Below are 17,678 nucleotides of genomic sequence, written 5' to 3' on the forward strand. Positions count from 1 at the left end.
TCTAATCTCTTGCCGTCCATTTTTTTTGACGTGTTCCGAAACGTAAATAATGCGTGCGCGGGAAAATCAAGCTGGTCGCTACAGAAAAAAGGAAATTCCATTTTTGCAGGAAAAATCAACGTGTAAAGAACAAAATCAAGTTGCGAAACAAAAAAGGATTCTAAACTATATTTTATCACGTTGCAAGAACCGATTATATCCAACTCGCAATCGACTTTGGAGAGCACAAAAATCCGCCTTTAAAAACATCATCAAACGGAGCGAGAAGATTGCAGCTAATCGGACTAAACTGATATCCGGAACATCTGTAAGTATCTTCCTTCGAACAAGTTAGACTAAAAGAACCATGTTCTTTCAAGAACTGGAACGGAAAGATATCGGAAATATCGGCAACTCGGAAACGGCCTCGTTTTCATCGTCCTCGGGTTAATCACACTTAACTTAAAACGAACAAAGAGATAAAAGCACATGTGGGGCAACTATCAATAACAAGGGGAACATCATCAGCTTGAATCCATTTCTGTTTTGTCCTTAAATGACCATTACCGTAATATATGAAATATTTATCTGTCATCTTAGTTAAAACTCTGGGAAAAGTACTCTACATCTTATTTAATCGTGCCAAAGGAAAGGTATTCTTTCCTCTTCATACCGCTATACTTCCCCAAGTTTGCTCGCACAAATATTTCGTTAACAGGCTGTGCAAACTTTGGATTTGCGGAAACTTGGGAGGAAGTATGGGCGTTGCAACTGGTCCAGTGTTGAAAAAGGCAGTTCAAATTAGCATCCTGCAGAAAAGGATTGTCTGCAAAGGGTTACAGAGAGTTTGGGTGATGTTCCGTTTTGCATTGAGTTACGCATCTTACGAGATCCATTTCCAAAGTAACGATTGCTTTTTGTGCAATTTTAGTAACGGCTTCGTAAATATCGGAAATTGCTTTTTACCCAATACAAAGCTGTATCGCTCGGTAGTCTGAATCAAGAGAGCACAAAGCGTCCCAGACATGTTTAATTGTAATATGTTTTACATCCAACGAAATAGGGAGCTTTCTCTAGCACATATAGAAAATTATTTGTATAAATTAACGCGATTTTGAATACGCAAAAATTAACACCTAACAAAAAAGGGTGAAAACATTCATCGTTTCATCCAGTTTCCGTTCTCCGTTAAAAATAGTGTTTCATGATTCTGGATCTGGTGATCGTTTAGTTTCTTGACTGGGGAATGATCGTGCATGTGCGAATCCAAACATGGTGAACTCTCTACGGTTCTGATCATGCGTACTTGGTCCGATCTTTGCATTTTTATTTTCATGGAACCGATCTCTCATGTCCGGAATGCTGTATGTGTTGAAAAACCTGATTAGGTTATGCGACGAAACATCAGTAAAGATCGCTCAATTATTATAATCAACATAGTATCTACTTTGCAACCTTTTGTTAACGTTTGTATGATTGATATCTTATTTTTGATTTATTTTAGATAAAATGATCGCCTTTTCGAAGTTTTTCCCTCCGCTTCTTCCTCCGTAACCGTCCTCCGGCTGCTAATTATCCGGTTTCCGAGCAGCTCAACAATGGTCAACATAAAAATACCTATCGCCCGACGGCGCCACCGCGGTTAGCAGCATTTGCCGGACGTTCAGCAAAGGGGCGCACGTGGGTGCGGGGCATCTAGAACTATGGTAAGTGGCTAGCGGATACGAGTTGAATTCATGTTTTGGGGAGGACCGCGATTTTTGTGACCAAGCCGTGAATGCGTGTGCCCAGAGCGACAAAACAAAGGAACGGTGAATGTGAAAGAGCAAACGCGTTTTTACACACGCATTCGCATTGTGCGCGAAGAAGTGAAATGTGTTATTTTGTTCATTATTATCGATTCGATTCCGCACGCAAGCGTAGTAGGTTGCAAATTCGTACAAAACCGGTAGAACGTGAGGGCAGAAGAGAGGTGGCGACGGCGTTTGCTTGGTCCAACGGTGGCAGTATCAGCAGCAGCAGCGGCAGTAGCAGCAGGATGGCTGCTGTTGTCTTAGCGGGCTGTATCACGAAAAGCCTGCAGTTTTGGATCTGTAAACCCGTCCAATCGAAGGACCTAGGCGAAAGAGCGACATAGCAGGCGGGAAAAACCGGACCGGAGCGGCATTACTCGGTGTGTGGTTCGGGGTGTCCGTGCCATCATCATCCCTCTTCGGGAAAAACGCGTAAGTCTGCTTTTTAGAGTGGAAAACAGGCCAGCCAGCAGACGAGCATTCCGTTGTTATTGTGGCCAAGTTCGTGAGCCCCTTCCTTTCCCGTTTCGTGCGGTGCCGTGTTTGTGGCTACGTTGAAAAGGCGAAATTTGCTTACGGAACGATTGAGCATCAGTGTCGTGTCCGCTAAAGCCGCAGAACCGGAGGGGGACCTACTTATTACAGCCCTTCGCTCCTCTCCCCCCTCCTTGGTTTGATCTGCACCACTCGGCAGCTCTTTCTGCGCGAGTAGAGACCAACGGGACACACCATCATCTTGGTCTCGGCCTACTGTTTATTTTTTCCCACTTTGTGAATCGACCATCCTTTTCTGTAGCGCTCTATCTTGCCTCCGACAGACCTCTGGTGTGCCTCGTTCACTCCCTTCAATCCGTTCGCCGATGCATCCAATTCCGCAACCCCATCATGCAGAAGCAAAGAAGAAGGCTGGTGAGAGATGCGAATCGTGACCGAGGTTTGCACACTCGATTTACCCCGTTTGTAACCGTGCCACTAGATACACACATTCAGATACTCAGATACTCAGACACAGCATCATGCGCCCGGCCATCGGCGTGCCCGACGATGCATGCCAGCGAAGGAGAGGGTTAAGCATCCTACGGCGACGATGCAGCGTCGCGACGATGGATGATGCTCGACGGCTGCTACCGCGCACAGAAAAATGTTGAACCGAGAAGGTGTCATACACTGATAATTACCCATTTGCCGCATGTTATTCATTTATTTGGGTTTTCTCTCTCCGCGAAGAAGGGCGAATTCTGTTCGGGAGTTTCGGATCATCCCATGTTTGCTCTTCACACCGATATTGGTGCCCCTCCTCTTTCCGTGCTTTGTTGTATGGCGCGATGGAACGCGGCGCTACTGACTGGAACGTGAAACAATAGAGTGCAGCATCGCTGAACGTAATGTTGGTGTGAATGCAATAGTTGCTTACCGCATCCGCGTACTCTGCTGTTCGCGGTTGTGGTCATGGTTGATGGGTTGGTATAGAGAAAGAGAGCAAAAGAAAGAGAGAACGAAGCGGGTGGGGGGCCACGATGGTGACTAATTCCGAAGCGGGACAGTCGAAAGTGAGCGTGGATGGGACCGAGTGTGAATCGAACGATGCGGCAAGAGGATGCTGTAGCAGCAGCAGCAGCAGCAGCAATGCACATCGGAAGTAGTTATGGATCACACTCGGTAACGCAGGTTGCGAACAGCACATACCATTTTCCGTAGTACTCTATCAGCATCCCGTGTTTGTACCTTACAATCATCCCCAACAAACCACTCGCGGCCAGTCGTGTGCGCAGGTTATACCTGCTCAGATAGTGGACCGTCTATAGTACGGGCAACAGCTGATTCGTCGCCGAGTTCTTGTTGTGATTGTTTGCTTGTGCTTAGTGCCCTTGCTGTAGTACACCTGGAAAACTGCTCCCCAAAGGAAGCTTTATTCGCTGCTTGGTCGCGTTTCGAATATTGATGTGACACGTGCTACAGTTTAATAATTGTAACAGGTAATAAGGCAAAATTTAAAGAACGCAGATTTTTCGAACCTACACTAACATACGCAAAAAATCGCGCAAAAAATATTTTGCAGTCACAGTGAATGGTGATGCGGGTTGTGAAGTGCGGTGTATGTAGTTCCATTAATTTGTATGCTCTTCTGGAACAAGGCCGAACACATGAAAGACCAGAATGATGATCGGCCGAAGGTGACTGGTGAATGTTGTCTTCCATTAACCGGGGCTTCTGCAGTTGCTCATCTGCCGACCATCTGAATGTGCTAATGAAACGCCTTTCCAAGCGCATCGAAGATGGCCTTCAAAGGCTTTATTAGCTTATGTACTCTCCATAAGTATAACCGAAGGTTTAGCATTAAAGCACTCTATCTATGTGAGATTACTGACATTTATTGACCTTAAGCCACGTGCAGCCAAGTAGTCCAAGTATACCTTTTTTCGTTCATCCAAACCGCACCAAAACTGTCTTAGCCCGTTAGAGCACAGTGCTACAGTTTAATAATTAGGAAGCGAGTGTGAACGAATTCGCTGCTTTCATTTGAAAGCTGCAAATCGAGTCGAGCCGAAATGAAAGAAAATTCAGAAAGATTCGTAACTCAATGGTCGGATTCTCACGATCCTCCGATTAAAGTCTTTCATCGCAGGTTAGGTAATGGTTAACCGACCCGACGGTTAGTGTTGTTTTCAACAAATTCACTTAGATACTCAAATGTATGAGAGCCGGAGAAAGGCACCAAACACGGATGGTAGTAGCGCGGTGTTGCTTTCCCGGGCACTTGGTATCATGGATAAGCGCCAATGATCGATAGAGAAGATGCCTTTGTCCATGGCGGCTGGAATGGTAATTCAAGCGGGAAAGTACAAGCTTCAACAAAGAGAGAGATAGTACATTAGCTAATGCTTTCCATAACTGTCTCTTCGCCATTTTCTACCTAAATAAGCTGCTGTACGATCATTGTCAATATAGAATAGTCATTAATAGATGCTCCATTTAAACTTATCTTTTCCATTATACATAAGAGTTTTGATGAAAATATTTTAAAAAGGCTTTTTGTGTTTTATGCCTAGCAACAACCTTCGTAAATAGAGGATGTACAAGGCACTATGCTTGATAGATGATGAACATTTCATTCGGTATTACTTGCTTCCGCAATTCGCAGTAGATGTAGAGTTTCATAAAAAGTATCGATAACAGCAGAGGAATATTCTGTAGGATGCTCCTAGTACTTCCCAAAATCTACATTCTTACAATCCTGATATTTTTGTTTTGGTACTATTTCGTTCAATTCCAATTCCAATTAACACAGCTTATAATGAAAAAGCTTACTTCAGTTAAGAATCCCTAATTACTGTTCTTTTTACATCAGTGATCATTGTGAGCGCATCTCATGTCTTTTACTACCAAATTGTTACAATATGTTATCTTAATAAGAACAATAAATGAACTGCATTATGATAGGCAATAAGCAGACGATTTTTGTGCTTATATCTAATGCTTTACCGCATGATCAGTTTAGAGTAGGATTGCGAATAGTCTCTCAAACAGAGGCATCATTAACCGCAAGTGCAGAACCTCCACACGCTTGGTATTGTTCAAGAAATAATTACTGACTCCCCTTGCTAGCTTATCTCCATTATCAAGTAGCTGTCTGGTGGGTTGGAGACCGTTAGGCTGCGTTTCTCAAGCGTGCAGATTTCGTGATGTTTGTTCAGCGGCCCTCCCTTACGATAAGTCTGCAGAGTTGATGTATTCGAGAAAGATCGATGCATTTGCCATTCTGGTATACATGCAACCTCATCGGTGGTTGAGCGCTGCAGGCCAATGAGTGCATTATTATCGGCAATCAGCCAAGTGTAACGGAGGGGGAATAGAGAAACACATCAATATCATAGAATGTCGTTACCTGGTCATTTGCACTGTGTTTGATTATATTATCGTTTATTGTTCTCTTTCTTTAAACGTACGGCTCGTCCGTCCTTATATATGTTAAAAATTGTTCTCTTTCTTCTTTTTTTTAGTGAAACCTTTTGGAAAGTGGCCGCCATAGGGGGAGGCGACAGAGTTCCGGCGTTCTTCTGCAACGTTGCCGAACGCCTGGTGGTGGCGGCTAGCATGGAGTGGGGCAATATCAGAAACAAACTCGAACGGCAATTTACATTGACGTATTGACTACGAATTGGTTGGTCGACTGGTGGCAGTAGAGAATCACAGCAAACCCTCACCGCCACCAGCATCAGCAGCAGCCACCATGCGACGGAACGTGAAAGTGTTTGGTCTCATCTCCGTTACCTGGATTGTGGTTGTCATCTATTACTTCCAAGGCGACTACTATCACAATGATGGCAATCGAGCGTTGCGTTTGCGCAGCAGTAAAACAGCCAAACACCTGAGCGACATTGGAGATCGGCTTGCGCAGAGTGACGCACTGACGCAACGTGACAACGAACATCTGCGCCAATCGAAAAATGGCGAAAGTAGTATCCAGCTTCCCGGCGGCAGCGGCATCAGTAGTAGCAGCATCAGTAGCATCAGCACCAATCTTCTGGCGGGCGGGAGCGGCAGTAGCAATAGAAATAGCAATAGCATATTTAGTTATAACTCGCCAGCCCTTACCTGGGATTACTTCGATGAGGCGAGCTACATCCAGAAGGGAGGCCTACAGCGAGGTGAAGATCCGTACCTGCGGAATCGCTTCAATCAGCAGGCAAGCGATGGGCTGAAGAGCAATCGCGAACTGCCCGATACACGCAATGCAATGTGTCGCCGGACAAGTTGGTCATCGGCGGCCAGCATCGAATCACTACCGGCCACTAGCGTCATCATAACGTTCCACAACGAGGCCCGCAGTACACTGCTGCGGACTGTGGTAAGCGTGCTGAATCGGTCACCCGAACGGCTCATTCACGAGATAATTCTTGTGGATGATTTTTCCGACTTTCCCGAAGATGGACAGGAACTGGCCAAGATACAGAAGGTACGGCTGATCCGCAACGCAAAACGCGAAGGCTTGGTGAGATCGCGTGTGACGGGAGCAGCTGCAGCGACCGCGAAAGTGCTCACCTTCCTGGACAGCCACTGCGAATGCAATGTGCATTGGTTGGAGCCGTTGCTGGCGCGCGTGGCCGAGGATCCGACACGTGTGGTCTGCCCGGTGATTGACGTGATCAGCATGGACACCTTCCAATACATTGGAGCATCGGCCGATCTGCGCGGTGGGTTCGACTGGAATCTAGTGTTCAAGTGGGAGTACCTGAGTGGTGCGGAGCGTAAGGAACGCCAACGTGATCCAACGGCTCCGATCCGGACGCCCATGATCGCCGGTGGACTGTTTGTCATTGATCGAAGCTACTTTGAGAAACTCGGAACCTACGACACGCAGATGGATATCTGGGGCGGTGAGAATCTCGAGATAAGCTTCCGGGTTTGGCAGTGTGGCGGCTCACTGGAAATCATTCCCTGCAGTCGCGTTGGGCACGTGTTTCGCAAACGCCATCCCTATACATTCCCCGGCGGCGGCAGTGGAAACATTTTTGCGAAAAACACACGTCGTGCGGCCGAAGTGTGGATGGACGAGTACAAACGGTACTACTACGCGGCCGTACCGCTCGCTACCAACATTCCGTTCGGTGACATTGAAGATCGATTACGATTGCGAGAGGAATTACAGTGTAAACCGTTCCGTTGGTATCTCGAGAATGTCTATCCGCAGCTCAGCGTTCCCGAACGACGAAACAATGGCAGCATTCGGCAGGGTGCCTTCTGTCTGGACAGCTTGGGCAACGTGGCAGGAGCGATCGTCGGCCTGTACAGCTGTCACGGCAATGGAGGCAACCAAAATTGGATACTTAATCGAAAGGGAGAGGTAAAGCACCACGATCTCTGTCTGACGCTCATCAAGTTTTCCGTCAATGCACGATACAACAGTGTCATCATGAAGTATTGCGACGGATCGGAAAACCAACAGTGGCACCTGAAAGAGGGAGGATTAGTGCAGCATCGTAAAATCAACGTCTGTCTCGATTCACGCCACATGAAGGAGCGTGGCATTACGGCGGAACGGTGCAATTCCGCACTTGACTCGCAACACTGGAAAGTCGTGACGGAGGCGGCCCCTCAGTGAGCCTCTGGAGTTTCCGAACGTTACACAGCAGCAGCAATGACTGTCCAACGGATGTATTATGTGTTCTTTGTTGATATCTTAATATGCATTCTAGTAAAGAGAAGGAAGAGAACGAGAAATGGAATGTGAAAGTCCAAGTCCCTGATATTATGGTATTAGATAGTGCGGCAGCGAGACCAGCATTGTGAATTACAAACAAACTTCTGGAGGTTGGGACGACCTAAGAATGAGGTAAAAATATATAGCGAGAGAGAGAGAGAGCGAGAATAAGGGGCACATCGTAGAGAATATGATGTCCCTTAATGAACAAGCAAACACAGTTACAAATTCCAAGATGTACACTCCAAGCCAGATCTACACGTAAGCAACACACGTACACCAAATCACGTGAAAGGGAAAAGATAGAGTTACAATCGCTGTAACGAGAGTCCCGACACGAAATCCTTTCATTGTATTCTCCCTTTTTTGCGGTTATTCAACATTGTACTATAAACAGAGATTAAAGGCAACAAACGCGTGCGGGCATAGTTTTATCCTGCACGAACCAGTGAAACCGTGTCACTAATCCCGGAGACTTTTTTCCGTACGAAAGAAAGCCCATCCACTTTCTCAATTGAATGGAAGAGCTGCAACGGCAATGTTCTTATTGCGTGGTGATTGGTCAATCGATCGTGAGTGTAGTGAATATCATGAAACAGAAAAGGCACAAGAGCGAAGGTAATTGGAAGCCGAATAGTCATTTCGGGAATATTTTAAACATCTACCAAACAACGGTCGCCGAAGCCATTCCTTCAACATTCCACACATTTCTTCAATAGGTCTGATGATATTTGTTGTGTGATATCGCGATCTCAAAGATGTCCTAGTGAACAACAATTGGAACCCTTGAGTGAAATAACAACACCGGACGGACTTTTATGTTCGGCGTTCGTGAACGTGCATTGATCATGTTTTATAAGTATCGCTGTTCGGTTGCTTTATCGCCCCGTAACAAATTTTTCAATCGGTAAGTCAGTAGTGAGCATCACGAGAAACATGTGGAAGGCGACCGAGATCAACTAGGAGAAGTACATCTTGAAGGTATGCACATCTTTCCATCTCTAATCTCTAGTCCTCCGGTGAAAATAAGGTTTGAAATGTAATATTCTTTTATAGGATAGAGAACCACAGAGATTCTCAAAAAGCGATGAAAACATGGCACATGGCACTTAATAGTGCATTATTCTGTTTATTATCTTCTTAGTTTATTTCTTGTAGGAAGGCTTCCGTTTACGCAAATAGTCCAAGAAGTTACTCAGTGGCTTCTGATGATTGCTATTGCTATCGACACGATACTATAGATCATGACTCCGCTACTGCCGCTGCTGCTGTCATTGCTGCTACTACTTAGCGATGGGTGATGGCAACGTGGTATTTTCGGACGCTCGGTGTTGCACCATCGACTGGGACATCCGACGGGATTGGAGCACCTTCGGGCAGTAGCAAATCGAATGATTGCAGGGTGGTGGTGATGAACAGGAAAAGATTGCTTTTGGCCATCAGCTCACCCATGCACCGATGTTTGCCAACACCGAATGGGTGATACTGTGCCGGGATGTGCACTTTGCCGTCCTTCAGAAACCGCTCTGGCATAAACTCCGTAGGGGTCTCCCAGAGAGTTTCGTCCAGCATCATTCCACGGAACATTCCGATCAACATGGTATCCTAGCGTCGTGTTGCGAGGTGTTGCGAAGAGTGGAGATGATACATATAAGATGTTATAGTAGGTGTGTACGAGCCGTAGTGTTCATGCAGGAAGTACACTAATTCGCAATTACCTTCGGTATATTGTAACCGCACAGTTTGGTGTCTTTGAGCGCTCTGTGTGGAATACCAAAGGTATTCGACATGAACAATCGTAATGCTTCGTACGTCGTTGCTTCACAGTAGGGCATGCTGTGAAGAAAGGTTTTGGAGTGCAGAAACCATTACCTTCGAGCTTCAACAAACGATCCGTTTCTCAACGCTACTTACTTCATTCGATCCTCCAACGTAGGCATACGATCGCGACCGATCACTTCATCGATTTCCTGTTGAATGCGGTGCATCACCGCCGGATTTCGAACAATGTAGAGGAAGGCAAAGTCCAGCGTTTTGGTAGTCGTTTCCGATCCAGCGATAAACATATCCAAGCACACGGCCAATAGTTGCTCCCGCGAAAAGCTCTCCGAGGGTGCATTGTTATTGTGGAGTGTTTTCAGATAAACCTCCATCAGATCACGTGGCTCATCGTCGGGATTGAAGTTGCGCTGATGGCGCTCGACCTCGGCCCCGATGAACTTGTGCATACACTCGTGAATCTCGACAAACTGCCGGTACCCAGAGAGGCGAGGCGCAACGAACCGGAGGTACGGAAAGTGACTAAACAGTGCTCCCATCATGTCGATGTTAGTAAATAGCTCATGCAACAGCGACTGAAGATACTTAAGATCACTGTTATCCTTTCCGTATCGTATACCGGCCATCATCAGCCATAAGGTGTTTAGCACGTAGACCGAGAATGCACCCTGCATCTGCACGATAGCTTCCTTACCATTGCCCCGAGCGATCAGCTCTTCAAAGTCCTTCCGTATGTGGGCTGCTTCGTTCTGAATAATCTCCGTCATTCCTTTGCGCGCAAACCCGAATTCCTTCAGGTGGCGCACGATGAAACGTCGCTGCTCCTGCCAGAATTGTTCATCCGTGAGCAACACACCGCGCCGTAGGCCCCACGTGCGCGTCTCGTAGAAGATCCCCGTCGGTCGGCCGTCAAAATCCTCGTTGTTCATCATTTCCTTCAGTGAATCGCCCGTGATCGCCATCACGGCGTTATCCTTGCCAAGCTTGAAGCCCAACACACCGCGATTGTCGGGGTACTGGGCCGCAATGCGCTCCACTCCCTTGCACAGCATGCCAGTTACGTTGCGGGCATTCATGATCGACAGGGCGCTACCTATGATGGGGTACCACTTGGGGCCTGGTGGGAAATTGGGTGGCTTCAGGTTGTCCAAGTGCAGCCATAGCACTAGCAGCACAAAACAGCACGCCACAAAAAACCACATTACGGCTGCACTGCTCGTGAGACGCCCTTGTTCGTTATTGTTAAAACTTGTAGAAGCTATGGGTGAAAGAAAAAGACACAGTTAAAATTCTCAACATCATGCAGCATATATAAAACAGTATTTTCCTAACGCTCATCTCTCAATGGATGTTTCATCCTTATTCAGCTGTGTAATGTTCTCGAACAATCAATCATGCGTTGGTTGCCATGCATGAGCCATTTGCTTCGATTAGATTTCGACGAAATTACTAGCTTTGCGAAACCAAGCTAACATTACCGACAACACCCGATGCACTTGCGATACATCGAAGCAAAACATAGCAACACAATGCAAAGCTATTCAACAAATAGCCGACAATGGCCAGTTGCAGTAGACGGTATTCGGCACACTGTGCCGAACCAAAGGAGAAGGCCGAAACCACCGGTGTATGGTCAGCAGGCGAAGCCACCACGCATGGTGGGCTTTAGATTGCGAACCAAATACTCTCTTACATAATTATGCACTTGCATTTAGACGCATATTACTTTTACCGCAACTCCGTTACGTCGTCATCCCCTCCCGATTACTTCTCGCGATGAGAGCATGCCAAAGGATCTGCGGACTGACGGCGCAGCGCACATTTGTAATGGCTCCTACTCAAACTTATGTTAGGTACAGTAGCTCGCATATATGGGGTAAAACCGGGAACAGGAGAATTTTGAGCGCGACTATGCTTTCACGAAAACAGTGCAAGCCCAGCGCTCCCAGCAAAGCGTAGCCGCAGATCAACAGGAGCATGCTGGGTATAAGATGTCCGTCTCAGTCATTGATACTATCATCATTGCAACGAGTACGGGTTCAGCATCTCGTTACGTCATTTTATGCCATTCCTTTATGTAACAAAGTGCATTGGCTAAAACGGGTTCCCCTCAGTACCATACAGCGATCGATCGGTTGGATCACCAACCTTCGCAGAAACGGGATACAACACTGTTCAGTTGTAGCAAACACTCGTAAGCTTTGAGACGTGTTATTGTTAAATTCATTCATGGCATGTTGATGCTGTCCACGTAGTTCCAAACTAATTTCTTAAAATGATTCTAGCCAAACAATATTATCACAATATTGGCTAAGGAACATCAGAGAGACCTGCATCGCATGGCATTCGTCAGCTTTCTCGCTCAAGTACTGCCGTTCGTTGCAGCCTGTTCACCGATGGCATCAATAAACCAAACCAAACTGTAAAAAAAATGTTCTCACCTCATCAAATGTGAGCCAGATGAATACTTTAGTAGACAAATTTTCACTATGAATAAAGCAACATTATTCTATTTTTTCGAAATCATACTACAAAGCACATGTTAATTCCAGGTCTAGATGATTTTCACTTGTACTCCAGAGAACTTTGCTTTACACTTCGCGCCGAATGTCCTGTCCTAAATATTTGGGATCACACTACCGTATCGCACTTAGTTACACCGGTGATTAACAGAATTGTACTAGTTCTGCGTGGTCACGTTTCGGGCAGTAATATAGCATTTTCCCCCCTTTTTCAAACGCTGTTCAAATCGCTGCACCATCGGGGTATGCACGATGCTTCGTTGCAATCGGGTTCGTCCACTGTGACTCGGTCTGGTGACTCGTGATGGTACTTTTCGACATGTGTAACGTTGATAGCAGTAGTCCGGTATGGTAGGCGGCCGTGGTCAACATGAATGGACTTGGGAAACCTGCCACAGTACGCGGCGAAGCTAAGGTTCCAAATTAGCTAGGGTCCAGATGGATTATTAAAGAGTAATGATCCTAGGTTTCGTTTGAATTACCAGCTCGTTATTCTATCTGATATTGGCCAGTGAAAACCAGATAACATTATATGTAAGAAGAATATTAAAAGAAAGCACACATGAAAGATGTTTCCTTTTATAACTTGTTTATATGACTGTTGATCGGTTCTTACGGTATTTGGTCTTGTGCTCGCATACCATTCATGCTCATCACGCTGCATCCTCCTGCACCGACAAAAATGATGACCTAATAAACCTGTAATTTGCCGAAGCTGGAAAGCACGCGTAGACGGGTAGAAACAGAAATACCATGCAATTAGACATACACTTGATGCTATTTATTATTTTCACCAATAAATGTTTCCAGAAGTAGACAATTTTATCAAATATATACTCTAGCAAGAGCATCACTTTAAACTATGGGAGATCGAGAGGATTGATTGTTGCTGTACTCTTTGCTGGTTAGAGATAAAGGTTTAGGTTTGCCTGAATCGAAATGATAAGAGAGCAGATATTTTTGTTTGTTTGTTTAAAAGGTGCTCCCCGTGGCAATAGCACTGTACCACTGCTCATCATAGGATCGTGATTAATAGACGTTCAATTGTGAAGTGCTTTGTTAAGACAACTTCTGCGTGCGCGCTGCTTGCGTTATGAATAGCCACGGACACTTTGTTCGTGATGCCATATTGCACTTTAAGTTAGTAGTGGTTCAGGATGCAGACCTCGTCCGTCTTTGGTACTATTCTAGATTGGATCATAAAATAACCTTTCCGATATCTCTCCGTTCCCTTTTATCTATCACAATCATCCCTTTTTTCAATGATTTACCTTGCGTTCTATCCACCTTATTCCATCGTTTGATTTGACTATAGCCTCTTCACTTGCAACAATAGTTTCTCTGCACATTTTCTATGGGATCGTCGCTGTGCTTCCCGTTTCTTCTTCACTTTCTTCTCATAATTGCACAATGACTGACAAGAATAAATCTCTGATTTCATACAATTTCATTAACATTGATATATGAATATATATATATAATTGTATATATATTTATATACTAATAAACATACCTGTGTGTGGTTATGTATGTGTGTATGTTTGTGTGTGGGTGCGTGGGAATATTTCTTTACACGCGCTCTTTCTGTGCTACTGCATAATTCAACATTGGTTTTTACTACTCGTCCAATGTATTCCTCTTTATGATTATTCCACCTATCCCATAATTGTCATATTGATTCGTGGAAATAGCTCTGAATCTTTGAGAATCATCTTACATGACAATGCATTTAGGCAATCGAATCGTTGAAGATATAAAGGCATGTATCAGTTGAAGCAAAAGAAACAAAACATATGAGATAATGTAACCAATGCTAGTTTAGGCCTTCGAAGAGAGCAACTGTTAAAACAAAATGTTGTACAAAGTGATGTGCTGATTGAATTATAAATTTTTTAAATTAAAAAAACTTGGATTGGTAGACAAACTTGGATGGCTTAGCGTTTCTAGAAAGCGCTCTCCACACAGCTATGGATAGAACTGAGAATGGAAGTTGCCAAGCTACTGGTCAGTGGACCGTTTTCACACACCCTGCAAATGAAAAAGTTGAAATGTACTCGGTTTGGATGGTCAAATATGAAATTGCATTACCTCAACGAATTATTTATTATTGGTGCGAGTTTGTGGTTGAATGGCTTTCTCTATATATTGCACACCAACTGCAGGACCATCAGCACTGAGCGAAGATTGTAGCGGCATTCCTCCTCCAGGAGCATCTTCGAGAAAGAGCGGATTTTTAACTTCCATTTCGCCCGTCTAGAAATAAGAAGTCAATCGTGATATCGAGCATAATGCTATTGCGGTATGTAGTAAGGTACGTTGTACTCCTTCTTACCGGTGCCAATCCAGGACATTCGTAGACGGTGTAATCACCTTCCTCATTCTCATCCTCACTCGGCTGCTCTGAGTGGATTGAGCTGCGGGTGGTGTTTTCCATTGCAATAATCTGCTGCTTTTGGTGTTGGTAGTGATACATTTGGGCGTTCTGTGCCAGTTTGCGGTCACCAGCAGCGGCTGCAGTGGCAGCAGATGAGTCGCGATTCGGACCGGTTACACCGTAAGCCGGATATTCCACGTCGGCAGCCGCCTTATTCCGCTTGTGTAGCCTGGTAAGCGCAAGTAGAAGTAGTCAGATACTATCGAAGGGTATGCCACTGTAGCATAAATACTCACGTGTACCAACCAAAAGCGACCGATATCAGAGCGACTGTAACGGCCGCACTTACACCGGCTATCATGGCAATAAGGTACATGCCGAATCGGTTACCGAGTTCCACCGGTTGCTGCAGAACTGCATTGGAATTGGTGCGATCCGTAATGCTGTTTTCGATCCCCACACTAGCTGCTGAATTGGTACGATTCCGACCGTGACCTCCTTTACCAATCTTAGGTTGGATTGGTAGTAGCGGTGCAGAAAGACGAGCGTTTCCACCTTCATTCGCGGACGATCCTTTTTGATCATCTTGTGGGTATATGCCAACTGACTCCAAGCTTTCGCCAGAAAGCATTTCATCGGTCTTATCATAGTACCTTGGATCGTTTGGACCAACGGCAAAGTGAATTGGTTCATTTGGATTAATCTGGTTACTGAGCGGCAATTGGTAGCTGTAGGTTGGGCGATGATGTTCCGATATATCGTCCTGACCACGATGAGACGGCGCAGGAAGACTGTTACTGCCACTGGCGCGAAGTTGCTGTAGATGCTCCAGGAATCGGCGTCTCGCTTGCTCTTCTATTAATATGTTGATCGTTTTTACCACGCCATCGGATATTTCTTGAACATCTTATTATGGATAAAATATTGAAAGTAACACAGTACATAAGCATCGTGACTGAGTGATGGCATCATGCTGTTGGGTTACCTTTGTTTGTGTACGATGCCGGATGAAGCCGTCGGTGATAGCCTAAGATTGAGAGAATACAATAATTATTCAGCGCTTCAATTAAGAACCATTTCATAAAGATTCTTTAGCCAATTTATTTGCCTATCACTTGAAGGACCGTTTGTTTTTTAAAGTTTATTCTCTTTCAACAAATAAAAACTCCTATATTAGACTGATTGAAACCCATTCCTATGGAGGAAAAGATTGTAATTCTTTTTGGATATACACATCTTTAACAGCTCTCGGAAAAAACTATCTCCGCACATATTTGTCAGTCCTAGCCCAGTCAATTGCCCTTCAATGCCCTGTGCTACGTGATATTGGCTTCCGTAATTCGGAATGCAACAAGTCTAAACGAGATTATAGAATCTGCATTGTGGTTCATTGTGAGTGGTCACACCAGAACGCACGTACATAGGCAGCCATTCAATGCAAACTGCAACAGAGAACTGTTGGTGGTCTTTGTTTTGTAAATTTCATTTCATGGCATCCATCGTCCAACTGACCTCATTTGGTCAACCCACCATCCCTGGATTCACGATAATCACCTGGCATGTAGTCATGGTCCGACGAAACAATCGGCAGCACCAGAAAGATGTTCCATATTGTAAGAAGGGATAACCGAACACGACGGAAGGTCATTTTCACATCGAAAACGGCACCTTGTGTTATTAGATCTGTACGCCAAGCACGGAGTTGTTCTCAGTGGAAAGTTGTGGTGCTGTGGAAAAGCGTACAAGTTGCTTCAGCTTTATCCATGCATATTGTCCCCGACTACAACGCCAGCGCGACCACTGGAATCGAAATAGTGGCCTAATTTCATAGCACCGTACTCACTGCACCAACTACAGGAGGCACTTCCGCTTTGGCGCACGGTTCAACAGCACAAACCCGCCTACGTGTATGGCGTGGGGCACAGCAGCTGTTATCAGTAATTCACCGCGGGGGTATGTTCAATCCGGTACACTGCGAAGAATGTACGACATTTTTTTACTTTTCACCGTTTATAAACACTTTCGTGGGACGAGCACGGGCTACTGTTCACTCGACAACCGCGGCATTCAATCCTACAACTCGGTGCTTTCCTTTCCTGAGCCCAAGCATTTATGCAGCAGGTTTTCTTGAGCCGCGGCGCCCTTATGCTGGGCCTGTTGTAGCTCGTGGCAATCAGCACTGGAATTTTATTGATAGGATTCTCGCCAACAAACCTGCCGTTTATAGCGACATGGCTGGTACACGCATGCGCCGAAATGGCGAAGACGACGTCACATACAATAAATTAATTTCATTCATTCATACCCGGCAGCGACTTTCCCGGAGTGTGGCGTTCGGATTGTATTCTATCGGTAGGTCTCTGCTCCTCTCTTGTATCGCTGGAATAGCAAACTCTTACTACACTGCTTAGAAAAATATTTGAAATTGTTCGTTTTTCTGCACAAGAACAGATAAGCCCGTTGAAAAGGAAAGAAATAACAGAAGTGATTCAAATACTATCAATGAACACAGAAAACAATGTTCTTTAAATGTTTAAGAAAAAATCAAGGTGAAATCGATAGTAAAATTATACCACCACATATGATGATGATGATGACTTACTCCACTGATTTATCAGACAATACAACCGAAGAGCCGTGCTGTCCTGCTGAGGAATCCTTCTTCCTCCAATCCGACAGTAGCATGCTTTTGGAATCGGTTTTGATGTCATATCTTCATCTTAATTTGGGTATATCACGCGCTCTTTACACATCAAGATCTTAAAAGATTTTGCTCATGGCTTAATCTCTACGCACTGAAGCCGACCGAGTCTCATGTGATGCTTTTGTGATACATCATCGTATCAATGTTTCGTCGCCAGCGATGATCCGCTACAAAAAAGATGTAAACTGCAGCATTTTACACCACTATCAACTTTGTTTTTCTTGAGTGCACCCAGTTCCAGGTGACGATTGCTTAACTGATACCCTCGTCCATGCGCGGTTTGATGCGCGCCACTAAAATGCGCGATTTGAAATGGTATTGGTAG

At 45.1% G+C, this 17,678-nt stretch overlaps 3 protein-coding genes across 6 annotated transcripts; 1 reads left to right on the forward strand and 2 right to left on the reverse strand.

Moving 5' to 3' along the window:
• The first annotated feature begins 78 nt into the window (after positions 1 to 78).
• LOC125959749 (polypeptide N-acetylgalactosaminyltransferase 2) lies at positions 79 to 8,421 on the forward strand. Of its 3 annotated transcripts, XM_049692663.1 has the most exons (3): positions 79 to 307; positions 1,484 to 1,685; positions 5,774 to 8,421. In XM_049692663.1, exon 3 carries the CDS (start codon positions 6,004 to 6,006, stop codon positions 7,873 to 7,875), a length of 1,872 nt encoding a protein of 623 aa, XP_049548620.1. In that variant the 5' UTR covers positions 79 to 307; positions 1,484 to 1,685; positions 5,774 to 6,003; the 3' UTR covers positions 7,876 to 8,421. The 3 variants fall into 3 exon arrangements, with proteins under 3 accessions (XP_049548620.1, XP_049548621.1, XP_049548622.1); XM_049692664.1 differs by lacking the exons at positions 79 to 307; positions 1,484 to 1,685 and adding an exon at positions 1,879 to 2,204; XM_049692665.1 differs by lacking the exons at positions 79 to 307; positions 1,484 to 1,685 and adding an exon at positions 3,709 to 3,748.
• An 810-nt stretch (positions 8,422 to 9,231) lies between these two features.
• On the reverse strand, positions 9,232 to 10,963 carry LOC125951726 (probable cytochrome P450 303a1). Its single transcript, XM_049680727.1, has 3 exons — positions 9,889 to 10,963; positions 9,693 to 9,810; positions 9,232 to 9,579 (listed from the first exon to the last, which is right to left on the reverse strand). The coding sequence occupies exons 1-3, from the start codon at positions 10,953 to 10,955 to the stop codon at positions 9,262 to 9,264; spliced, it is 1,503 nt and encodes a 500-aa protein (XP_049536684.1). The 5' UTR covers positions 10,956 to 10,963; the 3' UTR covers positions 9,232 to 9,261.
• A 2,082-nt stretch (positions 10,964 to 13,045) lies between these two features.
• On the reverse strand, positions 13,046 to 16,828 carry LOC125951727 (neural proliferation differentiation and control protein 1). Of its 2 annotated transcripts, XM_049680729.1 has the most exons (7): positions 16,493 to 16,828; positions 16,204 to 16,376; positions 15,635 to 15,676; positions 14,946 to 15,555; positions 14,608 to 14,878; positions 14,364 to 14,528; positions 13,046 to 14,303 (listed from the first exon to the last, which is right to left on the reverse strand). In XM_049680729.1, exons 2-6 carry the CDS (start codon positions 16,295 to 16,297, stop codon positions 14,373 to 14,375), a joined length of 1,173 nt encoding a protein of 390 aa, XP_049536686.1. In that variant the 5' UTR covers positions 16,298 to 16,376; positions 16,493 to 16,828; the 3' UTR covers positions 13,046 to 14,303; positions 14,364 to 14,372. The 2 variants fall into 2 exon arrangements, with proteins under 2 accessions (XP_049536686.1, XP_049536685.1); XM_049680728.1 differs by having other exon boundaries at positions 16,204 to 16,828.
• Between the last annotated feature and the right edge of the window lie 850 nt (positions 16,829 to 17,678).

Source organism: Anopheles darlingi, chromosome 2, assembly GCF_943734745.1.
Source record: "Anopheles darlingi chromosome 2, idAnoDarlMG_H_01, whole genome shotgun sequence".
Classification (NCBI taxonomy): Eukaryota; Metazoa; Arthropoda; class Insecta; order Diptera; family Culicidae; genus Anopheles; species Anopheles darlingi.